The sequence below is a fragment of the Poecilia formosa genome, unplaced genomic scaffold (assembly GCF_000485575.1).
Source record: "Poecilia formosa unplaced genomic scaffold, Poecilia_formosa-5.1.2 Scaffold37, whole genome shotgun sequence".
NCBI classification, from domain to species: Eukaryota; Metazoa; Chordata; class Actinopteri; order Cyprinodontiformes; family Poeciliidae; genus Poecilia; species Poecilia formosa.
In genome coordinates this window covers 346,207-373,250 of record NW_006799976.1, presented here as the reverse complement: position 1 = coordinate 373,250, position 27,044 = coordinate 346,207, and the positions used below count along the sequence as shown (strand labels likewise).

Here is a 27,044-nt window from a genome sequence, read left to right as displayed (position 1 = left end):
ATAAATATAAAAAAAACTTCTCCAACTATGCCACTGGACAGAGTTGTTGAAAAATTGTAATTTTTCAACAAAATCAAAAACCTTCTGTGATAATTGATCAACAATACGATAAATGCCCACCTGCTAATAAGATATGATTATATTGTATTTACTTTGACATTAAAACTGGTTTGACGTCACTAAAAGAAGGAAAATCTGAAATATCTGTAAGAAAGAAAATGTTTTTCACAGTATAAAATCAAACGTTTACTGCCATTTATTTCCAAGTTGTTGTCAATATAAAGGGAGAAAAAGATTCATTAGATCACATCTGCAAATTGTATCATATTCTATGTTTTACAGCAGTTTTCTTGTTAATTTCTCTGCTGCTGTAATCAGGCCAGATTTGGCAGATAAAATGTTTTGATAACTTTATCACATCGCCCACTTCTACTTTAAGCTGCAGCTCTAGTCATCCTGTCTGTTCAAAGCTATCGGAGGCCCACGCCTCCATTTTAATCCCCCCACCATGTGTGTGTGAGTGACAGACATGCAAGAAAATCGAAGAAAAGCCGCAGTTGGAATACAGAACAGCAGCAGCAGAAAGACAGGAACCTGCAGTCCCATAGAGAGCCTCTTCTCTGTGTCCCACCAACACGCGGACAGCACTATCACCCCAAACCCCCCAAACCCTCAGATTGCGCCCCGACTCTACACCGGCTAAACACCAGCACGCAGCAGCCTGGCAGCAAATGAAGCGTGCGGGAAACAAAAAACAAACAAAAAAACAAAAAGGCTGAGAGAGCTTTTTGGATCAGATGGAAGTTGGTTCTGGTCGAGGTGGGTGTACCTGCTGGGCCTCAGGACTCCTCTGTACGGGATGCGGGCCACACGGGTCACTGGGCCCAGAGAGTGATAGAACCGAGTCCTGTTCAGAAATTGGATAAGATAGGACAGGATAGGATATGGGGCACGGGTCACTGTTAATCTGTGTGTGGGTTTTATTTTATTTATTTATTTTTTTCCCGTTCAAACTGCAACAGGTTAGCTCTGAATGAGGAGCAGTCAGTTAGTTAGAGGACTTAAAGATGGATGTGAGGTACTTTAAAAACAAAACAAAAACAATGGTGCTTTGGGAAAAAGAGGTTAGGATGATTCTTCAGGCTTGTGGATTTAAAAAATTTTTTTTTTTATTCCCGATCAGGTCAGTGTGGCTCTGTACGCTTCACACGCACGCGGACACACACACAGGGGCATTAGTAAAAGGATTTATCGAAGCACAGAAATGCATTTTTAGGCTGCCGGAGGAGCAGTAGCGTCTGCATATCGTCGCTCGGTTTTGAGAGCAGGAGTAGCGGGGTTAGGCGTGACGGCCTGAAAGCAAACGCTGGGAAGATTTATTGCAGTTTATTTGCACAGGCTTTCTTTAAAAAATAAAAAATAAATAAATAAATTTAAAAAAAAAACAGACATGTGATCACAGCGATGAAAGTGTTTTTTATGATCTGCACGGTAACCTGCAGAAATGGGATGCATTACCTCTCAAAAGCTGGCCAAGACATCTCTTCACTGAGCTCGGAGCCCTCACTGCTCCCTGTACCGGGGACAGAAACCATAAGGTGAATGTCACCGTGATGCAACCTGGCTACCGCTATGGCTTTTCTCATCGACGTTGCGGAGGCTTCTGTCTCACCGAGCGAAATGCCACTGGACAGAGTTGAGCTCTCTGCCTGTCCCCTGCTGGGACTGTGGCTCTCCAACACACTGTCATCCAGCAGATGACGGGAGCCAGCGTTGGGAAATGTGGCGCTTTTAAACTCTACTGTGTTCATCTTATGGATAAAACTGAGGAGACACAACACAGCAGAGAGGAGGGACATAAAGGGAGCTGCCAGCACTGCTGTAGGATAGAAGGAGAAAAAAAAAACCCCAAAAAAACCTTCGCTTCTCGCTTTCTAGCTGACTTAAAGCCATGATTGAGGGGGGAAGCATGGGGGTGGGGGTGGGAAATTAATAAATAAATGAATGAATAACATAAATATGTGAATGAATAAATGGATGAAAGAATCGATGAGTGACGACAAAAGTCAGACTGACTTGTAGCCCAAGCTGTGGCACTTCCTGTGTCCGTAGGGCAGCAGGTTCCTGGGGGACGGAGGAGTGGCGGGGACGTCGGCCGCTACGGACCCCTTACGACCGCAGAGAGGGGAGGACGACGCTTCCTGACCTGTTAGAAAAAACAATCAAACAAAAAAAAAAAAAAAAAAAAAAAAAAAGAAAAAAAAAAAAAAAAAAAAAAAAAAAAACACAAATAAATAGACAATTACAAAAGCAGAAGAGAGATCCAAAAACTCTGACTTACCAACCAGATCCTCTTTGGAGGCGTTGGCTCGAGGGGTGCTGGTGCCTGGCTCGATCTTCTGAGACAACCTGGGCGGAAACCGTGAAATTAGTCGCTTCCTTTAAATTAAAAGTGAGGCGAGTAGTGATTGTCATTACAACAACAGAGAGCAGGAAACCAAATCAGATTAGCACTGTGAAGTATTTCGGTGCCTCAGTGGAAGAAAGTTGCTTCAGTTAAATAACCAGCACAACGATTAAAATGTGCATAAAAACTTTTTCGGGGGAGAAAAGCATGATACTGCCACCACCGTGTCTGAGATGGTGCTCTGGGCTGTTCGTGGCAACTCCTTTTCAAATACGACTTTCAATGAATATGTCGCATACAAGCGTAGTAGAATGTGTTTAGGAGTATTTTCACTGCAAAACTGTTCTTGATTCTACATGAACGGTTCCTTGAAACGGCATAAATGTAAAGATATTAGAAGCTGCATTTTAATGATGAGGCAGAAAACGACAAATATCAGTTCATTAGAACTTTTTCATTCCTCTTTACATATTACAGTTACCAACATGTGATGTGCGGCTTGCTTAAAAATACAAGCAGCTCTTATGGAGACGTGAAAACCCCTGAGATGTCCCTCTGAGAGGAACTTTACTAATTCAGTGTTTTTTTGTTTTTTTTTCTTATCTTTACTGACTATGCAAATATATTTGGGGTCTTTATTGTCACAGTCCAGTTGTTTTAAACTGTTAAATGTTTGTAGATGTGACTAAATTTAGGTCAAATAATTCATTTTTTGACTCATGGAGATTTCCACACATGATGCACACATCTTTCCTACTGTCAACAGTAGAAGTGCATGACATCGCTATATCTCAACAAATCTTTTAGAAAGTTGCAGTTTTAATTACATATTTTTTTGGTGCTTAATAAGTGAGTGACTGAGCCCTTTAACACATTCATCATCTGTTTCTTACTTGTAATTTTCATCCTCCACAAACTTCTGCAGCTCCTCGATGTACCTGACAGAGTTCAAATACTTCTGGATGTGAGGCAACACTGGGATATCTGAGAGAGGAGACGCATTCATGCGCCAGAGCAGAAACATGAGTGAATTAATTCAATTTACAACAAAGCAATCAGAAAAACGTCAAAATCCACACACTCACCCAAAAAGCTACAATTTCCAGACTACTCCCTCTTTTAATCCAAAAATACTGATTTAAAACAATGATTTATTTTCTTATCTTCTTTATTTCTCATAGAGGAATAGCTCAAAAGTTGTACTATGCCAGTGTTTGTTTTAATATTGACGCTATTCATCCTATGGGACTTTGTGGAATAAAAAACTGGCTGAAATATAAGCGATACCGGCACAGTCTTCCCTCTTGGGGAACAGGAAATGAAGCAAAGAGGCTGCGATTCTTGTTCCTCATCTTTTTACCCCATTCTTTATTTTTTAATCCTTGGTGTTTTGAATTTTCAAATAAAAAATGCATAATGTCCACTTTAATAGACAAAAAGGTGTTTTAATTTTCTCTAAATCATATTAATTTAAAACTGCCAATAGCTGTTAAATGACATGAGATATCTATGTGTTTTTATCTATAGTCATGTATTAGAAAATACGAGCAAAATATTCCTCAGTTGATCCGACAGCTGGATATTCTGGCTCATCACTGGGCGTCCAGTAGGGGGCAGCAAACAGGGCGGCTAGTGTCTAATCAAGTAGCTTACACTCCCAGTATACCCAGTTGGGCTGCAGAAGGATTGAACATTTAATGTCCGTAGGTACTTACATTTAAAGAGAATTTTGAAAGTATTCAACTTTGGAGGCTTTCCATGAGAATTAATTTATTTAAAGACACTGGATCATATTAAAACATTTGTGTTTTGTCCTTGGTTAATAAGTTCAACATCAGTATCTGTTGTTACTATTGTTGTTTTTAGTCTTTATTACAGCGTCCGAGTGTCTTGAAAAGCACCTTATAAATAAAATGTTTATTATCATATGTAAAAAATATGAATCTTATAAAATCTGCAAAATTTAATTAATGCATGTAGTTCATGAACCAAAATGTGTGTTTAGAACAAGTGTTGAACTCTGAGCTGCAGTTATAGTGAATGCATTTGTGGCCTAAATATCTCCGCAGTCAGCAGTGCGATACGAGCGTCTCGTTTAGGAAAAGCATCTAATATTCAAGGGTAAATACAGAAAATCCTGCTTGCAAGATTTGTCAGAATCTTGAAGAAAATTCAAGATTCTTGTGAAACAGATCTTCCCTGAGCACAAACTGCCACAATAAATCCTCTTAAATACCAAGTTTATCGGCGTTTATTTCCAAACAAATCCGTTCTAATTCCTGTGAATTCCAGTTAATCTTCTTTTGAACGCTTAAAACTTTTTGAACATGGCTGAAATATTGCCACGAGCATCGATGAAAACTACTTCTGCGATCTTGTGAGCGCGTCTCACCATAGGTGCAGGATCTCTGCAGGTCCGATATGATTCGGAGGATGTTGTTCATCAGGTTGGACCTCTGCTCGTTCTCCAATATGCTGCCTGTGGACGGGTAGGCCGAGTCGATGTAGGTCAGGTCGGACAGGTACATCCCTGGAAGGAGGAAGAAGAAGAAGAAGAAATGTTTTATTGGGAGATCAACGGTGAACACGCCTGGGTACGGCCCAACGGGACGACGTAGCAAAACATCTCTAGGTCCACTCATTCAGGTGCGTTTGGTGTAAAACCAGCAGGCGTCTTCACACTATTTGAGTCGACATGTGTTGGATGACCACAAACAAAACAGGCTTTTTGAACAAGCGTCACTCCAGTATAAGCAGACGATGACAGATCTTGTTTTTTTGGCAGTCACTTAGAGCACAAGTTAAAGGTTTATCGCATAAATGATAACTTTAGGGGACAAACACAGGAGCCACTTCCCGCCGCGCTGGGAGACCTGTGAACAATGAGCACATTTCAGGAGCAGTCTGATGGGGTCGTTTTTCTTACTCTCTTGTCTTGCTCAATGGCTCTTTCACACGCCAGGCCAGAGATTGAACGCAGATGTGCAAAGTTCATCACCTAGCAGATGAGAGAAGAAAACCTTCAGCTGCTTATCCTCCCCGAGAACAGAGCTGCTCTCAGATGCTTGGACAAGCTAATGGCCGAAGTCCAGGACCAGAAACCAAAACAAAGATGTGCACAAGTGTTAAGTGGAAGAAAAAAAAAAAGTTTCCTTGTGTGTCAGATTTTTCTATTCACACCTTTAATTTTGTAAGAGGAATAGCCGCAAGAAGATCATAAGGAGTCCGTGTGTAAAAGTTGCAACAACCTAGGCTTGGACAACAAGGCTGAAAATCGCGACGTCAGCGTTTATTACCGAGATAATTATTGATTTTTTTTTTAAATATCTGAAATACCTCATATCTAGTTTCACTCCATGCCGCTGTTTTTATTTTAAGCAGTTATGAGGCACGATGGCGAAACCTTAAACTGCCTCTGCGCCTCTTACTCAACAGGTTGTTGCCAGGCAACTAAAGAGCGAGCGAGTTAGCTGATGCTACCAACCTTGATCAGCTTTCTGTGAGAGTTTAGAGCGGCTAAAGTCTGTCCTCTGCCTGCATGCCCCAGAATGCCGAGCGGCTCTGGATCAGTGGAATTATTGAACATTTTATCAGACGTATCATCTATTGACATTGATCGGTCGTCTATCGCAACAAATATTGTTATTGGAAACAATTTCAGCAGGACAACAAACCTGAAGACGCATCCAGAGCTACAGGGGAACAAAACATTCATACGTCACAATGGCCCAGTCAAAGACCAGGACGAAATGCAATTGAGAACATTTGACAAAACCTACTGATGTTCACAGACACTGCCGATGCAGTCCGAGATTGAGGTGGTTTATGAAGAAGAATGAGTCAAAATGTACACACATGGGAGCTAAATACAAACGCATGCTTCACTTTATAGATTTCTATTTGTAAACCATTTTGTGAAGCATAAACCGCGAATGAAATGATGATGATGTACTTAGTCTGTGTTGGTCTGTGACATAAAATCCCTCTCCAAAAATAAATCAAAGATTTTAAGCTACAGAGGTGTGAATACTTTTACAACACGTTCATGTTCATCGGTCAAAGCTGAAAGCAGAACAGAACCGTGTTAAATAAACTCGGATGAAGAAAAGGGAGGGAAAGTGAGAATCAGTTTACAGGAATTTGGAGGCTCAAGCCGGGAATGTGAGAGACGGACAGGGGAGGAGGGAAAGGATCCCGGAGGCTTAGCTGCTTTCTGTGAGCAGCAGCTGGCTGGAACAGCAGCACAGCGTACACTCGTGTTCAGGGAACCTGTGGTTAGGATGGTTGTTATGCGCGTTCACATGCGCCGAAGCCAAGAGGATCAATAAAGGTCAGAGAAGTGAGGCGGTTAAACACGAACTCCTTCCCCCCTCCGTCCTTCTGAGTTTGCTGTTTAAAAGAGGATAAATCCACTATTCCTTTTCCTAGGAACATGACAGAGGTGATAAAAACAAAACAAGCTGTCAACAAGTCTCAGGCAACACCTGGAGCGAGCGTTCTGCCGGCACAGCGCCACAAATCAGTTTTATCTGGCCGCTTGCGTCCAGCTGTTCTCGACAGGAAGGCGCCCGAAGACGACCCCGGCGGCATAACAAGCAGGCCCTGTGGTTGCTACAGAAGACGGCTACGAAACAAGAGGACGACACGCTCAGGGGTCGTACACTTGTAAAAGTGTAAATGCATTTTCAAGGTACGTTTTCAAACTTTTCCAGCACCACGTTTTGGATGAAAAGAAAGACTATTTCAATTCATTATTTACACCATGGATGTGGGCGTTCTGGAGGATGGATGGGTGGGTGGATGACAATATGCTGCTGATTAAATATAATCGGAGTTTTCCAAAATGGATTTGAAACATTACGGCCTATAATAGGCCAAATTATATTAACTACATTGCCGTCATTCAAATGCAAAAAACATTAAACTTGTTTTCTACAGGCTTGAACTAAAAATGCATTTGACTTCATTTTCCTTATGTACCTTTCTTTAAATTTTTCATTCCCTCTACTTCGTACTGTTGTCAAGTTTTCCTTCACTTCTGAGAGGAGCGAAGTGCACAGTAGCCATCTTCGCATATGTAAAGCCTTGTATGCTTTTCATTGTCAACATGAACGTAAATAAAAAAAGAAACTTAATTCTGAAGGCGTGACAGATTTCATTTTGGCTTAATGTCTTGTGATGGTATTCAACAGCAGGAACAAGTTAAAATAAAATATAATTTTATGTTTTGAAATGTTGGGACCTGATTGGTCCAAGAACAACACACTGATTTAAAGAAAATTCAATAATGCTGTTTAATATATAAAATACAATCCACACACATAAGACACCATTGAGCCATTGCAAATGATAAGCATTCATTACATTGAAACAAAGCAAACAAATTTTGCTAGAGTGACTTTACTAAAATTATATGTTTAAAAATAATACAAAGCAAGCAAAAATAAAAATAAATCTAAAAAAACAAATGTTAAATGTCCTGGCATTTCATAAATAGAAATAATTTTGAATTTTGTAACTGAAAACGAGAAAAAAAAAGACCGTGAGAAAAAGTCTCTTTTTATTAGGTGTATGAAAATATCTGGTTTCATCTGAAAAGTAAGGTTTTCCAAATTTAGGCTTGTAATCAAACGCCAGATTGCACTTTATTACCAAACTGTACATTTTGAATATCAATCACTTTCAAGGACTTGATGCAGAAATTAATAACTTTCCAAACCTTCCAGAACACCTCATTAAAATTCCAGCCTTTTCCAGGGATTTCAGGCACCTGTACAAATCCCGCATCCAAGACCAAACGTGACTCGTTCCTGCTGCTCAAAACTCGGCCAACAGCCTGACAGGCCTGCAATGTTTTAATCATTTCAAGTCACTTGCATAACAAGAGAAGCCCGACTGATATTGCTAAAGAAGCAAAGTTTAATGAAGCACCTCTTTGATTCTGCTTTATGGGTTTCTTTTCCTCAGTGACATCAGAGGGAGGCCGAACAACTCGTAAAAAAAAATAAACCGAGGAAGGGAGAGAGAGAGAGAGAGAGAAAGAGAGAGAGAGAAAACACAAGCAAACCCCTCACAGCCCTCCCTCTCCGACATCCCCCCCTCATCCTTTGTGAAAAGCTCAAGGCATCAGCGGTTGGAGCTCAGTCCGATGAAGAGGCTGGCTTTTGAACCATGCCCCCAGCCTGAGCCCCGGGACAGCCGAAGCTTTGAGGAAGTAAGGCCTGCGCTAAAAGGCTGGCGGCTTGCTGCTAACGCACGGGACGGAAGGGGCGAGTGAGGGGGGGGGAGCGGCTCAAACCACAAGGACAAAGACACGAAAAAAAAAAAAAGATGATTCCTGAGCAGCGCAACTCAATGAAACCTCAACACGACAGGCAGGCTAAACTATAACCGGAGAAAACCAGCACCGACCCCACGACTGGTGTCAAAGCAGGTAAAAGTTGCAGAAGTTTGTTGTGGGAATTGAGTGTGAATGAGTGTGTGTATGCGTGTGTGTGTATGTGTGCAGAGGTCTTGTGACTGGAGGCTGCAGCTGCAGACAGATATTTAGCAGTACTGCTTCTCCTTTCCACTAGAGTCTGTAGTATTCTGTAAGCAAAGATGTGCAACACTGAGGATACTGGAGGAGATTTCAAAAAAAGTTAAAAACCCTTTTATGGATAAGTCTGGAAAGAAAGGGAGGGAACGGCAAGAGCAATGCATTCCAGAAACTCTCGCAAATGATGCTGATATGATCAGATGGAAAGATCAGATCACTTGCAGCAGGGATTGTTTTTCGTTATGGTTTTTGGAAGGTTGTAATGCAGCAGAGGTCTGACTCTAAGAGAGGATAGTTTGCATAGTGAAGGTCCCGTCCAGTCAGACATACAGATACATACTGCAGCTTCTAAAATCCGGCACATCGGAAGCACAAGGACGCAGCAATTCGCACCCCGTGGAAGAAAGACACTTCAATCGCAAACTCTGGCTTCTCAGACAAAGCTTTGAAGACCAACTACATCAATCTGGTGTTTCCACATCTTACAAATGTGGAAACACATTTGTGGAAACACTCACTCGCAAGGGTGAATCTTCAAATGTTCCCACCGACTTCCTGCTGCGATGGTTGGAGACATCATCTGCGAGCCCCAGACCCGACGACAAGCGACGCACGGTGGCCAGCAGGAAGAGGCCCGAGAAAATATTTCATAAGCTTCCTCGGTTTTCCCTCGCAGCAATAAATCCTAATATTGGTAACTCCAATAACTCGGGCTGAAGCAGAGAAGAAAAAGATAAAGAGGAGGTCGTAGGCATGGCCAGGACATTCCGTGCTGGAGCGCCAGAGAGCTTGGCCCCGGCGTTCATCGGGACCTTGAGGAGGAAGGAGGCAGCGTGGCTTTCAACGGGTCATTAGTATCCAACCAAACATCAACTATTGTCTTAACCTTCCACCTCTGCTTGATGTCGCTTCTGTGTAACGCTTTGGAAACTTCCCCTATAAACGGCAGTCAGGTAGGATGTTCTGTTGTAGTGCAACGCCTGACCGATGGCTCATCCAGTCTGCAACAACCAGCTGTGGTCTTTGGATGACAGGCATGCGGGTAATCGTATTTTACTGCTGACGCTGAGCCTGCACGCTCCCACAGGAGGCAGAAAGCAATAGTACCAGTTGGATGCAGCCACAGATTGGACTGAAACCACTAATCCTGGCCCGCTGACCACATGAGGTCAGATCCAGCCGCAGACCACCGCTCTGGACTCCTTATAGCGCCTGAAGCTAACAGACTCCAAACAAGAGGAGCTACTAAAACTATTTCATTTTTTATGTATTTATTTATTTATTTATTTATTTATTTATTTTTTAAGGTTGCAGCGCAAACTCTGCAGCCACATGACGAAGCTCACTCTGAATCCCCCTTAATGAGGTTCTGGACACAGCCGAACAGACGGGTCACAACAGGGAGCGGGAGGTCAGCCAGGGGGTTGTCGGGGTAAACACAGGAGGCACGTAACTCAGCCGAGGAGCTGGGCAGGGGGGAGCACAGAGCTTAGGCTGCAAATTTACGAGCTCCTCCGTGTTGATCCAGCTAATAGGAGGCATGTGTGGCGCAAGGGTGAGGTGTGACTCAGAGGAGAAATAAATACCGGCCGAGAGACTGCGAGTCATCTCCCGAAACAGAAAGTTTAAAAGCCAAAACGGAACGCCGTATGCTCTCTCTTCCAGGCTCTCCGCTCTCTCCCGACTCCCCTCCAGATCTTTTTGGAGGCTGAAATAATTGGTCAAATCCAAGCATCCTCAAAGCAGTTCGAGAGGCAAGCCACCCGTCACCCCAGGCAACACAATACACACGAGACAAGGGCTTGGGAGGGAAAACGAGGCAAAAAAATAAAAATAAAAAATTGTTGGGATTTGGTAGATGAGAATAGATTAAGTGTTATTGTAGTGGAGAGATTTTATACTGTAATGGAAGAGAAATGTCAGAGGTACCAAAAACCCAGTTGGTTTTTAGCAGAATCAGCCCATACATGCGACAAGTGAGATGAACTTGTAAAAATTTCTATTTTTTTCCCAACCATGTTGCGCTTTTGTGGAAATCGTAGGAAGAGGACAGAGTTAGCCGTTTCCAGTAACTAGGAAGCAAATTTAAAAAAAACTATTTTCTCCTGAAGCGTGCCAGCTGCTACAAAACAGCTTCCTGGTAATTTCGCAGTTTTGCCATTTTATGCTTGGAAAAACCCAACAGCTTGGTGCGTTTTCTGTCCAAAAGGTTATTCTGCTGCAGGGCGTAACGTCGTTCCCGCCCAGGAAACACTTCGTAGAACAGGCGAAGGAATGAACTGACCTCAAGCTGACTTTGGTAAAAATTACGGAAACTGAACGACAAACGTATTGATCTTTTTTTTAGTACGTTTGAACTTTTAACATCAATCCTCAGTATATTAAGAGTAAGAAGAGTGAAATGTCTGCCTTGTATTGGGGTTACACACAGGGACCGCCGCTCATAGTTAGCCAAGCTAACAATGCTAATTGTGTTACTCACTGATACAAAATGCTAAAAGACTGTACATTTGAAGAAAAATTATTGCTGCAAACAGACAACTTAAGAGAGATCTAAACTGCATTTAAAAAAAATATATATCAAAGTCAAAACTTCACAAAGCCCAAGTATTAGAGGTCGGTCACAGATCTCTGTGGCTTAGAGTCCTAGAAGGAGAGAAAAAGTCGGCCTTATGTGAACCTCGGCCACCAGAATCCCATAAAGCTCCCCGCAAAACATATTTTTTCCCGTGGCTGTGAATGCTGTGCATGACGAGAAAGAGGGGGACCCCCGCTTCCCACAAAGGCCAATTGATTGGAGGGTGTGTGAAGTGTTTGAGTGGGTGGGTAAAGGAGAGGAAGGGTGGGTCTACACGCCAAATCCCACATAGAGACCTCTGACCCCAACATCAGCCCACATGTTTAGCATCTCTCTACACAAGAAGCAAAACAGATGAGCCCACCCCGTGGGGGGCCAGAGGGGCTTGTTTTTTTTTTTTTTCCCTTTACACTTCACTTATACGGCATAGAGAGGGATGAGGTCTCTTTGCCTAGAAAACAAAACAAGCTTCTTTGAAGAAGGAGACAAACGGTTGGAAAAACATTTGAAAAAAAAAAAAAATCTAACAAAAAAGAAAACATTAAGATATATCGAGAGGCAGGATTTAATCTCTGGGAAGCTTTGCGGTTTTGTTTCAGCTTCCCTTTTATGAGTTTTCCTTCTTTTTATTATTCCTCAGCGTGCGGTGGTGTTGTTGTTGATTTCCACCCATTAATTGTTTTTCTAATGTCAGTTGTTTTTTAAGGCATCGCCTACTCATGCCGAGCGGGTTCCTCTTTGAAGCTTCGAACCGATTTGACCTTTCGGAGTCGAACGCGCTTCCTCTTGTGGAACCATTACCAAGCCTTTTGGCGAGAACATAAAACGTTGCGTGACTAATAATGTTGTTAATGCGTCTCTGTGAGCAGAAACGCTGCCTACTGACATCATGCAATGGATGTTTGACTGGAAGGAAGTTTGCATCCCGCTGTGCAGACACACAAAAGTTGACACATCCACGTTGGTTACCTTAAAGCCAAGTCGTTGTGGATTACAGTCTTCTCCTTTTGCTCTTGCAGACAAGATCTCTTCTTTTATTGCTTTTTTCCGAGAAACAATGAATCTTTCAGGATTGTTGTTTTTTTTTTGTTTTTTTTTTCTTGTTTCTGGCTTCACTGTAAGAAAGTCTGAGGACCAGATAGGGGGCAGCGTGGAAGCACCGGATTTTGACTCTACTATAAAAATCCAAATATATTGTTATACAAGTTTATGGTTCCCTCCAGCAGCAGTCAGTCAGGCTGCAGACTGGTAAATCTTTGCAGGAGATCTCAACACCAGGAGCCCAAAGTCTAACGCAATGCAGATATGACTTTGGCAGACAAAACGCCTGCGTGTTTCACACTTGGTTGATAAGAGAGTAAAATACCAAGTCCAAGAGTTTCAAGAGTTTCCAACACAATCCACCGACAGTGACATTTATTTTTCAGTCTTATGTACAGAATATTTTTCATCACTACACATTTAGGACAGTTGGAGCCAACTAGCTGAAACATCTTTTATACTTTTTTTTTATGCCTACATTAATTTCTGTCAGTTTAGGGGTAATGCAGCACTGTCCCTTCCCTACCTGTTGCTGAGCACTGCAGAACAACAGGCTGAAATAAGGCTTCAACATGTATCTTTTGTCACAGAGAAAGACTCATTTGATTGTTTGGAAATATTTCCACTCACAAGAGAATGGAAACAACAATTGACAATATATGGGCGACATGACTGTAAAGCATCGGAGTTCAGGCTAGTTAACCACTAAACTAAAAACTCTGGCTTAATGTGCCGCTCTCCACATAACTGCAAAAAGGTATATTTTGTGCAGCACAGTTAACTACTACAACAAAATTCAAAATCATAACAGAAAAATAGTAGATATTACATTATTTTGGCTGCAGCAGAAAACACTTCACCTTTTTCCTTTAAAGCAAATAATTTTTGTCCAAATACTTTGAAATTGATCCATTTTGTCCTAATATCGTACCTTGAGAATCTCATATCAGTTATATTTAAACGGCTGCATTAGGAAAATGCTTCAATGTTTTCATGCCATCAGCATCTCCACCATCTGGCCAATGCTCTAAAAACTTTGTGGAGGCACACATGAAAATCGAGTCCAAAGGTTCACAGTCAACACCGACTTTGCCTCCAACCAGACACCTGCAGTGAGTCAGATTTCCACACAAACAGTTTGAATTGCACGTATATTAATCAATTTGTTCGGGGAAAAACTGATATGTCGGTTGTTACAGGCTTTATGCCAATAAATACAGTGTAACCTGAGGCAGTAGGAGTGCCGCATGGCTGTCTTTGCGAGGTACATCTACCATTCGTATAGCAAGTTAAACAAAAATTCAAAGCCGATTTTTCCTGTCTGGAAGGTACGCAGGCAGCCAGTTTACTAAATGACTAATTTCCTCTTGTTCAGAACATGCAGGAAACAATTTAATATCGCTCTCCGACTTGAGGATCCATGAGCAAAATTAGCTGCCACACACAGGCTCAAGATGGATGAAATATTGTTTGTCTTGAAGGGGAAAAAAATGCAAACCGAGATAAATGGAGTGGGGCGAAAGCGTTCTGGAAAAGTTAGTTATCTCAACATCACCTCATTTCTGTGACGAAAGAGTGAAGATAAAGAGGGAAGTCTGTTTTTGTTTGCGTGCAGCAGTCTGGAGGCCCCAAACTCTCAACACTGACGGGTTTAAACAGCAAATCAACGAGGATATAATGAGCAGAAACGACCAATCAAAGCAGATATCGGATAATACGTTTTATTTGCTTTAAACAAAGAAAAGAAAGGAACATTGTTCAACTGGAACCAATTCCCAGCTGAAAGAGCGTGTTTGGTATAGGAAGTAGGTTCAATCCTTCACCTTATTATTGACGTAAACATCAAGAGACCTAAAGCAAAGAGAAAAGCATGGAGATAAAAAGCGAGTGAGGAGGAATTAAAGAGATAACCAAACACATTTCATCATAATTAGGAGTTAGTATGGAGTGAAGACATCGTGGAGCAACAGCGAAGATGTTCACAGATGTTGCCAAAACACAAGCCAGGCCAAGTGAACTGCAAATCCTTTTTTCCAGACGTTATTTCACTGCTTGCACAATGATATTACGACAATAAATAAAATGCGTCGGCAAAAGCTGAGCCAACAAGACAAAGAATAATTCATATTAGCTTCAGGGGAAAAAGAATGTTTAAAGTTTATATGGATCCTTAAATTAATAGCAGGGCTTGTATTCCATATGTATTTCAATATAGATGAACAAGAATGTGATCGGAGAAAGGAAATGGAGAGAGCCGCAAGTGAAACAAAGAGAAAAGAGAAGGCTACAGCTGATATGATAAAGTAAATAGGATTTCTCTGAAGTTATGCTGATGGCAACTGGCCAGGCGGGATAAAGAGCCATAAGTTACTTTCTGATCACTGCTTAGCTTTTCTTCCATTATCAGCATCCTGAGCTTTCTCTTTAAATGCTCATGATGTGTTTCTGCCTCGCACCAAAGAACCCAAAGCTCTGTGCCGTGCAGCAAAATCATTTCTTCAAGATCTGAGTAAAAACGTCAGAATAAACCTGGCCACAAAGAACGGCTGCAGTACAATAACAGCACCCTGCAAAAGTATTCATACTTTTGTCATGTTACGTGCAGATTTTAATGCATTTTCATAGATTTTATATGATATGCCCACAAAAAGTAACGCATAATTATGATGTAGAAAAAAAATATTTGTTTTCGGCTACTTGAAAATAGTAATTTGTAGAACTACCTTTCATACATAAAATGCCAACAAAAAATTTGTGGCAGAACCATGAATTTGTTTTTTTTTTTCTTTTTTGAGAAACAAATTTGTTTTAAGCCGACATTGCAGACTCTATACCTTCATGTGACCCCTCAGCCTATCTTGGAATGTCTTTGATATGTTGTGGTTTCATGAAAGATGTGAGGCCCTTCAAAGCATCCTCTTTGACGGGAGGAATTCAGACTCAAAAACATAAAAAATAAAATAAAAAAATGAGGAGTAGCTGTGTCCGGCTCACAGATGAACTCCAACTCTGACCGTCTCGTTCATGCCCACCTAGGCGTCTTGCGAGCAGAGACTTTATAAAGCAAAGAAAAGACACACAGGAGAAGAGATGCTGCTGGTAAAGTCATTAGCAGCTCTTACTGAAGTCAGCTGGGATACAGTACCTGGTTCTGCTGTCAGACACAGTCTGCTGTAAAAAAAAAAAAAAAAAAATGTAGAAAACCCCAACCATGAAAAATTAATAACGTCTCCGAATAGTCATGCAAACACACAAACACACACACGGAGTATTCAATCACGTAGGCCGCCGTGCGAGCTTATTGCCTTGAAGCGTGCACGCACGCAAACGAGCTGCAGCACTGGCTGCGCTCTGGTCTCTCCCTTCAACATTGTTCCAAGTGACATAACGGCCAGAATTCCTGAGGAACCACAATGGCGTCATATGAGAGACACACGGGGCCTGGGCTTTTCGGGGCGGAGGCGCGGGTCAGCGATGTGGCACCGCTGGGAGGGCCAAACGGAGTCAGTCTTACACGGCTCGAGGAGATGAATGCAGGCGTAGCGGGTCTGGTGGGGTTGTGTTTTTTTTTTGCTGTGTTTGTATAGTAAACAGAACAAGAATCGATGGGGGAGGAGAATGAAGGATGAAGGTGCAGAGAGCTACACCTCAAAGATAAAAGAGGACTTGCTTTGTTTCACACCCCTGGGGTGACAGGCTGCCACGGTGTGAGCGTCCCCTCAAATTTTTCAAGTAAAACACAAATACCGCCTGCTGTCCGGCATCCCCATCGGCATGTTTAACCCGTCTCACGGGAAGCTGCACAGGAATTTAGGGTCGGGGGGGTTGGGGGGGCTTCTGCAGGTGGTTGTGGGATGGGAGTGGATGGCATTGGGAGAAGTCGCTGCTGCTACCACTGAAAGAGACTGCATGGGTGAACCTGAGGTTAAAACAGTCATGTACAAAAACATATGAACCTTTTCATGGTTTTGACATAACTGTACATCAACTTGTGTTTATGTCCACCCCATTGACTAATGCCTCTAACCAGAATCCAGCAACAACTTGGCTTCAGAAGTCACCTGCATGAGGCTTAGGGTGCATTCACACTAGCCCCGTTTACTCCACTTTAATCGAACTCCGGAAAGTCCAGTTCATTTGGGGAGGTGAGAATGCGCAATCAAACTCTGATGTGGACTAAAAAAAGGGAATTCTGGTCCGCGTAAAAACCTGGGTCTCAGTTCGGTTGAAGTGACCTCTGGCGCGGTTTGAATGCGTTGTGTGAATACAAACGGACTGGAGACTGCAAGGAAGTGAACTATAGTGCTGGGCAAACTGGGTGAACACAACCAACGCTTATGCGTGTCTTGCATTAGCGGGAGAAATGGCTCACGGTTCTTTACCAAAGACAAAAGACAAACCCTAAAATCTGGTGCTTCTCCATTTTTGTTCACATTTTGTAAAAATAGAAATTACGTTCAGTGTCTTCAGAGATGTTCATGTTGCTTTCTTGGTGCAGCGCCAATAATAAACAGTCATGTTGATCTTGCGTCCTTTCAAGATATTTTGCAGAAGCCATTAAAAATAAAACAGCTGTTTTTGGGGAACTTTGCCTCCAAAGAAATGAAATATGTGAGCAAGTTTTAACTCGAAAAGCTAGTCGGCTGGCTCCGTCTCTAGAGATAAAACATGACCCACACTACAGCGCTCCAAATGGAGGAGTCTGGTTTGAAGTTTTATTTATGCTTATTTACATATCTCATTTATAAACAAACCGAGAAAGAAAGGCTCCTTCTCCTCAAACTCTAGCCTTTCTGTTTTCCAGAGACCACAACTAAGGCATCCTGAAAAGTTTCACAAATGCCTCCAGGAAACAGTTTTACAGAGCCTTATGCCTTATGTTGTACTGTTAAAGAAATTTATTCTAAGATCACTGGAGAAAATGCAAGCATAAGGACACAAAGACAAAGTAGCGGGACTTCTGGATCAGCTGGTCTTATTAGAGGAAATTGAGCAGAAAAATGAGCAGGGTGTCAACTGAGAATTCATCGGAGACAGAAAGCAGACGTCATCCAGTTGGCCGGACAGAGAAGATTCTTTATTTCACTCCTTCCACCCAAAATTTATTCAGAAGACATCTTTGCTACTTCAGGCTTGTCAATTAAAAAAAAAAAAAAAAAATCCTATACCTACTCATTACAGTGCAGTGAAGGTTGGTCCAGGAATAGCACACAATAAACAGCCTTCCTGGCTTCACTCCTTTTGTTAGTCACTGTTTCCTTAACTCATAAGGTCTTGTATTCTTTCAGGGAGGCCTGGAGGGAGCCCCAGTAGCCGTCCGTCAATCCATCCAGCCAGCCGGCAGCGATGCAGGGGCCGATCTGGAGCCTGTGCGCCTTGCTCTGCCTCTCTCTGTGGGAGGAAAGTTTCTGCAGGAGCTCAAGGGACGCCCGGAGAACCAAAGAGTTCTCCCTCCAGAGGAGTAAAAGAGCCGCTCCGGATGCGGATGCCAAAAAGTGTTCCTATACATTCCTGGTGCCTGAGCAGAGGATCACAGGTACACAACATGCAACCCTTTGGACGAATGCCAGTTTGAGTTACAGCTTCTCGTTCCTCCCTTAAATGATTCATTTCTGTCATCAGGTCCGATCTGTGCCAGTACAACAGGCCCCGAGCCGGACAAGGACAGAGTGACCCGCATGGACATCGCAGATGTGCGGGAGGTTCTCAACAAGCAGCGGCGCGAGATCGAGACACTGCAGCTGGTGGTGGAGGTAGATGGCAACTTGGTGAACGAGATGAAGCTGCTGCGGAAAGAGAGCAGGAACATGAACTCCAGAGTGACGCAGCTCTACATGCAGCTGCTGCATGAGATCATCCGGAAGAGGGACAATTCTCTGGAGCTGGCCCAGCTGGAGAACCGCGTTCTGAACGTGACCTCGGAGATGATGCGACTGGCTTCGCGGTACAAGGAGCTGGAGGCCCGCTTCGCCACCATGGCCGGCGTGGTCAACAATCAGTCCATTCTCATCGCCGCGCTGGAGGAGCAATGCATGAGGACGTTGGGACGGAGCGAGCTGCCACCAGTTCCTCCGCTGGTGCAGGTGGTGCCGGAGAACATACCCCTTGATAACCGCTTCACCAATGAGATCGTGAGGAACAATCGGGCCTTCCTCAGAGACTCTCGCATGGAGGCACCTACCGCTAGACCCTTTGACCCCCCGCCACCTCAAGGGACGATCACCTCTGACGGTATGTACCACTTCACTGTGATTCCCCAGTGTGTTTTTGTTCATTATGTAACCCACTTAAGCACAATTAGCAAAGGAAAGCAAATTAAAATGCTTTTCCTCTCCCGAGTCAGTAGTGCTGAGGCACAGTTGGCTTTCCCTTGGCATGCTACAGAGGCAGTGAAATCATGCATTCCTCTGTTCCCACTTGGCTGTCTGTACTGGCTGCACTGCCTTCAACATATGTACTACATTAGAGGGATGTCGACTTAGCCTCTTTGAACAGCTCTGGGAGACACCTAAGGCTCGGTTTGGGTCAGAATACACGCTAACTATAGGAGGCATTGTGAGGTAGAAGAAGAGTCACAGATCTGACAGCATATCAGAAATTCATCAATCTACAGGTGTCTGAAACAAACCGCGAGTCCTTTAACACAAACAAGGTTTTCCCCCCGAAGCTAATGCCAATTTCCCCGAGCTCGTCTCACTGCGACATCTGAAACGGATCATCTCTGAGATTAAACTCATTTGCAACTTTCAAATTTTACTTGGAGGGAATTCCTAAACCTCAGTTATATTTTTGCTGGCACTGGGAGTATGTCGGGGAATGCTGACGAGGTTTGTCCGACCTGTAAGTGAAATGGACGAAGCGTTCATAACATCCATGAGACAGAAGGAAGACATAAAGCTCTTCCGGACTAAAGGGTGGTGACCTAGTAGGGGGCTATCATGTTTTCTGACATTAATTGGACCAGTTATCTAGAAGTTGCATTAGTCGATGCTTCCACTGTCCTCACCCTCACTGTAACTTAAACAAGGCTTTGGAGTAAAACGTAATGGAGAATTACGTCCAAAAATTTGGAGACATTTAGTGATGAAGGGACAGGAACCTGAAACTTTCCAATTTTATCCAGATGTATTTGATTTTCATAGTGGTTTGCTTCATCTGTTTACCTCGTTTCTCAGCTGTCTTGGAGTACTGGCATTGTTTGTGAAACTTTGGGGATATGGAGTTTCTCCTGCAACTTTGGTACATTTCTAATCAGCAGATTAATCAGACTGACCTTGATTTAAAATCGATTTCACTTTTTACTTATTTTTAATTACCCAAGCACAATGTGAATTGTGATTCATTCCAAAGTTTAATGGATATTTTGCTGCAAGTTCCTCGGAGATCTGTCAGTCATTCACCGTTTTTCAGAAAGCAGGTGTTTGTCAAATTCTATTGACTTTTAGCTCCAATACTGAGAAGCAGAGGTGCAAAAAGGAAAAAGGCAGAGGTGGGAAAGTTTGTCTAAGAGGTAAAAAGGTGGGTGGAAGGAATTTTACTTCAATGGTATTTGAATGAATCCCAAAAGAAAGAGACAGCAATAAAAAAAATAGAGACAGTAAAAGTTAAATTTTTCCATTTCACCAACTATTTATGCACAACCACCATAGACGGTAAAATATCAAACACGACTTCTAAATAGGTTCCATGTAGGTTCAGCAGAACTGTAATTACACCCTGCAGGACCACAGTTTGGTCTACTTAAACACGTTTTAGGCCAGTATGTAACATTTGATTTATTTTTAGCCTCAGCCTGAGGAACCTGATGATGTTTGAAGAAGACACCGCTGGACAAAAACAAGCTTGTGCCTTTAGGTTTTAGATTTCTGCCCAGAGGCATGACACTGGGTCCGTTCAGTCCAGAGACATTCAAGAACCAATCTACCAAAAAGCCTGTAGGGTCTTTAGACCCCCAAACCCCCAACACACGCACACAAAGCCTGTGTTCATGCTGATCCAATAACTATTCCCACAAGGCGGAAACAGCGAATATATGTTGGTATAGGTTCAGCTGGTTCAGTTTTGGGTGAAGCTACATAATAGAATTGAGGCTTTAAAGCCCATCCCCAGATGAATACCCGTGTACCAATTTCAGCATGCAAATTCATAGAAAGACATCTTTAGGCCAGCATGTGTTTGTTTTTGGACGGCCTAACTAAAAGCAGAGCTCACTTTAACAGTTTCAAGCCAACCATAGCAGAACAAGGTATACAAATATAGCAGATTTTTCCAGTAGTGATTGCACTTAGTTTGATTTGTCTCAAAAGTTGAACGCTGGTGTCAATGTCTTGAGTGTAATAATACTGCAACCGAGAAGACCAGTGGAATTTTCTAATTGTTGCTGTGTTAACCATTACTGGTGCAAACCAATAACAAATGAAGGAGTATGTTTGCAAATAGAGGTAGGTAAAATGAAACCCCCATTGTCAAAAGTGCAAACAAGCAATATACCTGCAACTTTCTTCACACTTTACATCTCTAGCAGCCACATTGTACAATAAACACAGGAAGCGACCTTGATCTTCCCAAATTCAACTGGGAACTTTGAAAATATGAGGTCAAAACTCACACCAAGTCACGACTTTCTCTTCTTAGTCACTCATCAACCGAATTATGTTTTTTTTTTTTTGTTTGTTTTGTTTTTAAATCAAGTACTGACTTTGCTTCAAGAATGACCTTATTGACTCTCTCACCACAGGTCCTTTCAAGGACTGTTACCAGGTGCGACGGGCGGGTCACTCCACCAACGGCATGTACCTGCTCAAGACTGATAACAGCGAAAGCCTAATCCAAGTCTGGTGTGAGCATAGCCTCGACAACGGAGGATGGACAGTGTTGCAAAAGAGGAAAGATGGCTCTGTCAACTTCTTTCGGAACTGGGAGAACTACAAAGTAAGTTTAGTAATGAAAGGATTTCGTTTTAAGAAGGAAAAACTAGTGAACCTTTCCCACAGTTTATGCTATCGCGCCTTCATCAGTGACCCAGTCTGAGCAGTTCAGTTTAGAGACTCTAACCAAGCACTTACCCCAATAGATTAACATCCTACACAGTAAACTTGCAGCCAAGAAAAGCATCCAGAGACCAACAGATGCAATCTCCAAAGACTTGGAGGTTAAAGTAGCTCCCAAGTTGCCCTCAGTGCTTTTTACCCTGAGATGATAACCAAAAGAAAACTTATTATGAAACTGATACCTTTCCCCTCAACAGAAAATGACACCAAAATCTGCAACTCAAAGCTACTGGTCTTGGCTTTCTTTTTCAGGAATAAAGGGGAAGGAAGCAAAGAGGTTCCCTCGGTCATAAAAATCAGGCTTTAAAGTCAATACTTGCGTACTTTTTGAAACGGAAACAAAGGTTTGTCTAAGCAGCTCCGACTTTGCAGCATTTACTCTCTGTCAGGCATCTGCCAGATTGCCAAAGCCTGAGACTTTTAGCTAATTTGTTGAGTGAGAGGTCGAGGATCACTTTAGAGTCCCAATTGGAAGCAGATGTGAACTCGTGTTGCTTGATTACAAGGCACCAGCTACATTAAAATTCAACATTCTGAAATTTCATTAAACTCATTCAGGTTTAGAGAGTTTGTGTTCTTTGGACTGCACAGCACCTACCACTAATGCCGTACTGAAAATGCTGTGACATTTAAAAACCTACTTCCTGTTTCCTACAGAAAGGTTTTGGCAACATAGATGGTGAACACTGGCTTGGGCTGGACAATATCTACAGCTTGGCAAAACAGGGTGACTACAAGCTGATGGTAGAGCTGGAGGACTGGACAGGGAAGAAGGTGTATGCCGAGTACAGCAGCTTCTACCTGGAGCCCGAGAGTGAAGGTTTTAAGCTGAGGCTGGGGACCTACCAGGGAAATGCTGGCGACTCCTTCAGCAGCAACAACGGCAAACAGTTCACCACACTCGACCGAGACAGGGACGAATTCTCTGGTAGGTCGACACGGACAAACAATCTTCACATACCCACTGATTTTGTCTCCTGATCCTGCGTTCTTTTTCTCTCCAGGAAACTGCGCGCACTTTCATAAAGGTGGATGGTGGTACAACGCTTGTGGTCAGACCAATCTGAACGGAGTTTGGTACAGTGGTGGAGTCTACCGCAGCAAATTTCAGGACGGGATCTTCTGGGCGGCCTACGGAGGGGGCTTTTACTCTCTAAAGTCTGTCCGTCTCATGATCCGGCCAATCGACTGAGACTTAGGATGGTGGTTCATCCTCGCTACATCTTCAACCCATAAATAAATAATATAAAGTGGCGGAATCAGGAATCTTTGCCATCATAACAGAGTAAAAAACAGCCGAGAGACATCGGTCTATTGCCAGACAACAACAACTCCAACAGAACAGCTAAAATGAAGACTGATCATACTGCCTTCATTAAGTAACTGCTCTCCTATGATGTCAGGCAGTTACGGGCCATCAGTCTCCCTGAGGCCATTCAGTATTACTCCAGTACGTTTTACTTGATTCTGTTTTTCAAGACCAAGTATGTAATAAAGGAAAATAGTCATTTACTACAGACATGAGATCTCTCTTGAGCAGCTAATGATGACTTATTGAAAGTAGTGCTTCTTATATCAAGTGGCACCGGATATTTGTGCAACACAGTGGTAATGAACAATAGGAGTTGATGCCATTTTAATTTGAAGTGTTAAAATGCCTAAAACAAAATCTAACAACGGAAGATGGATCTTGCTCAATTTACTGTCAAATTGTTCGTAGGATTATTATTATTTTTTTTTACAGTATCCAAAAGAAAGTGAACTCATTGATATGTGTGCTTGTTGATTGTGGATAAGGCTGAGCTGGCTTTAGTATGTAAATATTGTTGGCTTTAATTGTTTAATTTAAAAAAAGAAAAAGGTATGACTCGACTCAGGCCTCATGTTCAGTGTTCCCACTCTGCTATTCTTTGTTGTTATTTATCAGTGTATTTATAGTAACTGTAGTCATCTCTGGCAATTTTATATCTCTTCTTGTAACGGTACAAATGTTCTTATGTTTTTATCCCGTGTAGAGGTGCATTAGAAACCCCAGAACAGATGTACGCAGGGGGAAGAAAAAAAACACAAGGAGTTGCACGTCTGTTTGACAAGCGGATGGAAAACATATGATGTGAACTTACAGTCATCCAAGAAAAAATAAAACACTTAAAAAAAATCTTGAATGATCTTTCAGTAATATTCTAGGACTGCATTGATTTTGGCCTGCAGATGTATTTTGTTTTATTACAACCACAAATTTATTCTGACTTTTCGTAATTGACCGAAACAAAGTAGTGTGAAGTGAAATAGAAAAATAGGCACGTCTTTCAAAATGTATTTTCAAATAAAAATCGCAACAATGTGAAGAACGTTTACAGTCAAAATCTGTTATCTTACTACACTTGAATAAATACAAAATGAAGAAGTCAGATCATGGAAAAATGGAGTGATGGCCTCCTATATGAGATTATCATCCCTATGAAACTTGGTGGAGGCATAATTATGCTGTGGGATTGCTTTTTTCCCCTAGTAGGGACTAAGAAACTGGATAAAGTTGATGGGAAGATGGATGGATGTGAAAGCGATAAAAAGCTGCTACATACACACACGCGTTTGTAGCTGACATAAAATCCCAATGGAAAAAGTTTGCGAATGTGAAACAAGGTAAACTAATGTATAACTCAAATTACCAAAACTGTTCAAATGTACAACATTACATCCAGGTCATATATATATATATATATATATATATATATATATATATGCTAGCTTTGAAGTTATCTTAGCACTTCAATAAATATATAAATACCGCTGGATTAAATCATTTAAGCATCGTGAGAAGGATAATTCAGTTTATACATCCCCAAGGCACTTCACAAAATAAATAAGTAAATAAATAAAAGTCAATCCATAAACATGGACTGAGGCAGCATTTTAAAATTCACATTATCCTTGGATGGATAAATGGAGAGTTAAACCAACGGAAAACCCCCCCCAAAAACTTTTCATGGGAAAACGGGCCCATATCAGAGAGAGAGATGTAGATTAGAGCGGATGTTAATTAACGCTGTCATGAAGGAATTTAGTCTAAATTGAAAGCTGAAAGAGACAGTAAACTTGATAAAAACCAAGAAACATCTGGAGAAGACTCAGAGGAACATTCTTTTCACATGAAGTGCATATTGGGGAAAGAAAAAAGTAGTAAAAAGAATATAGGCATGTGTTGAAATGGGGGCTCTTCTCTGAACATCTTCCTCAAGCAGCACTGAAAATCAGAACAGATCGAAGTTTTCTGATTTAAAAAAAAAAAACAAACAAAAAAAAAACTAATAAGACCACAACAAACTCAACACAATGTGCCCCATTATTTCAAAACAACAAACCAAGAAGGCAGATAAACCTGCATCAAAAATGCGGCACAGTCGCAGGGGCCCCGGCCTTGGCGAGGACCGGCTGTACTGGCTCGCAACACGTAGATCCGCGTGTCAAAAGAGCCAGATGGGAAATTAGTCTCTTAGTTGGCTGACGTTTTTGATCTGAGACAACACTTTAATCCTGATGTTTTCCATTACGTTGGTTGTTCCATGCATGGCTGTCCGTGTCCCACGGCAACCGTAACTCAGAGTAAACACGAATGAAGCCCTAGTGCATGCTTCTGGCCTTCGGCGAGGTCTTTCTCCACTGAGCGATGCCAAACATTAAAAGAAGCATGGATCAGCTTATCATTAAGCACAAAACATTTACACAGGGACCATAAAATATTAACAAGGCAAGTTACCAAAGCACCATGTATTTTCATTGTTTCTCATTAGTTTCATTGAGAACATCAGCTTCCATTTTAACAACTGCAAAATTAAAAAAGCCGAACCTGTACAACTACTATCAAATGCTTATTTAGAGAGTTCAATTACTTTTTTTCTTTTAATTGTTGACCTACCTGCTGAGATATACATCTAGTTTCAAGCTCGTTAAAGTTAACGGCGTCGTGCATTCACAGAGGAAAAACAAACTCGGTTACTGGAGACAGCCGTTCGTTCCCCTTTCGCCCCACCTGCCAGAACAAGAGGTATTGCTTTCAGAGAAGCGCATTGTTTCTGTGCCTCGGGACAGACTGTGTCCGACTTCCAGCTGGCACGTTAACGGACTGTCCTTGTGTAACCGCCAAACGTCACTTTGTTTTGATCGAGTACAAACCATTGTTGGATTTGAGATGTGGATGCTATGGCGATATAGCGACACATCCAGCTCATGAGAGAACGACGCAGATGCAGATCCTCAATGAGAAAGGATGTTGGCAATATAAAAAATGTTTTAAAGAATCTAATTGCATTGGAATATCCAGGTTTAACTAGTCTTTATATTTGGCAATTTTTACCCAGATCTCATTCTGAGATGGTCTTGATGCCAAACTGGCATTTAAAATGCCATTTTTGTACTTTATTAAATCAAAGTAATTTAGTTCTTAAATGAAAATATGAAAATGCTGGTAAATAAATATCAACTGGTTAAAAAAAAAAAAAAAAAAAATCAACTGGTAAATAAATATTTTTTCAGAATAAGATTTTTTTTAACCTCCTCTGAATATTTTCTGTTGTTCAGATTTATTTTTGAAAGTGACATTTTTGTGATTACATTTAACGACTTTATTTTAAGACTTCTTAGCACCTTTACCTGGGGTGCCGATAAGTGTGGTGTTAAAATGCAGTCAATTTTATGTTGCAATTTAGATGCAAAGGAGCAAAAACATGACTCAAAGTTATAAAAGCGTCCCAGAAATACATTTTCAAAATGTCAAAACCTCCCATCTAGAAAAACAAAAAACACAGCAGCCTTTCTCCTGCGAGCTCCCACTAATTCAGATACAAATGAAGCGAGTTCTCGTGTGCAAAACACACCAGCAGGCCCTCCCCCAGATGTATTATTTATGCAAGCAGTGGTGAAGCTTACATTCGCAGAGAAGCTCTGGAACAAGCTTCACCGTTTCCAATCTCTCAAAGTGATCGAGAGAATTTATGATGCAGGGAAACGTTCCAGAGCGAGCCAGTGGCGATTTCCCCCCCTCTAGGCCAACTTGGCCCGTTTCATCCCCAAAGACAGCCAGACGGTCAACGCAGTACACATGTGTTCACATCAGTAAAACGCTCATCTCATAGTGAAACACCATCCCACTCATACACTAATACTCGACGAGACTCCACCCTGTGACAGAGCAGGTGGTCGCAAATCATCCAAACGCTTAGCGAACGGAAAGTCCTTCCCTTCTAACACGCAGTGAAGACACACAGTTGAAGCCGCTTCGCAGCCCCGAGTTTGCATTCGTCTCGAGGAAAACGGCCACCTCCGGCTTTCTGTAGCGACGATAAAACTTTTGGCCTTGTGTCCGTGTTTGTTTGTGCATATTTAAGTCTGCGTGCTTGAACCGCCAACAGCAGCGATGAAGCGGGATCT

The 27,044-nt window shown here is 42.1% G+C and overlaps 2 protein-coding genes across 7 annotated transcripts in view; one reads left to right on the top strand and one right to left on the bottom strand.

The window, feature by feature from the left end:
• Positions 1 to 27,044, bottom strand: part of ralgps2 (Ral GEF with PH domain and SH3 binding motif 2) — an 85,542-nt gene that overhangs the window by 11,810 nt on the left and 46,688 nt on the right. For 3 of the 6 annotated variants that reach the window (XM_007550552.2, XM_007550554.2, XM_007550553.2), the window contains exons 10-16: positions 4,800 to 4,937; positions 3,301 to 3,391; positions 2,342 to 2,409; positions 2,077 to 2,206; positions 1,673 to 1,824; positions 1,519 to 1,573; positions 830 to 907 (exon numbers count right to left, since the gene is read on the bottom strand). In XM_007550552.2, the coding sequence (XP_007550614.1) occupies positions 830 to 907; positions 1,519 to 1,573; positions 1,673 to 1,824; positions 2,077 to 2,206; positions 2,342 to 2,409; positions 3,301 to 3,391; positions 4,800 to 4,937 (712 nt within the window). The remainder of the gene's footprint in view (positions 1 to 829; positions 908 to 1,518; positions 1,574 to 1,672; positions 1,825 to 2,076; positions 2,207 to 2,341; positions 2,410 to 3,300; positions 3,392 to 4,799; positions 4,938 to 27,044) is intronic. The other 3 variants (XM_007550555.2, XM_016670726.1, XM_007550556.2) reach the window with 3 other exon arrangements.
• On the top strand, positions 8,376 to 23,779 carry angptl1a (angiopoietin-like 1a). Its single transcript, XM_007550551.2, has 6 exons — positions 8,376 to 8,840; positions 17,853 to 18,100; positions 18,187 to 18,795; positions 21,302 to 21,495; positions 22,272 to 22,542; positions 22,619 to 23,779. The coding sequence occupies exons 2-6, from the start codon at positions 17,911 to 17,913 to the stop codon at positions 22,804 to 22,806; spliced, it is 1,452 nt and encodes a 483-aa protein (XP_007550613.1). The 5' UTR covers positions 8,376 to 8,840; positions 17,853 to 17,910; the 3' UTR covers positions 22,807 to 23,779.

Coding starts and splice junctions, on each gene's coding strand:
- angptl1a (XM_007550551.2), top strand. CDS start 17,911: ATGCAGGGGCCGATCTGGAGCCTGTGCGCCTTGCTCTGCCTCTCTCTG. Junction 18,101..18,186: donor GCCTGAGCAGAGGATCACAG/GTACACAACATG, acceptor TTCTGTCATCAG/GTCCGATCTGTGCCAGTACA. Junction 18,796..21,301: donor AGGGACGATCACCTCTGACG/GTATGTACCACT, acceptor CTCTCACCACAG/GTCCTTTCAAGGACTGTTAC.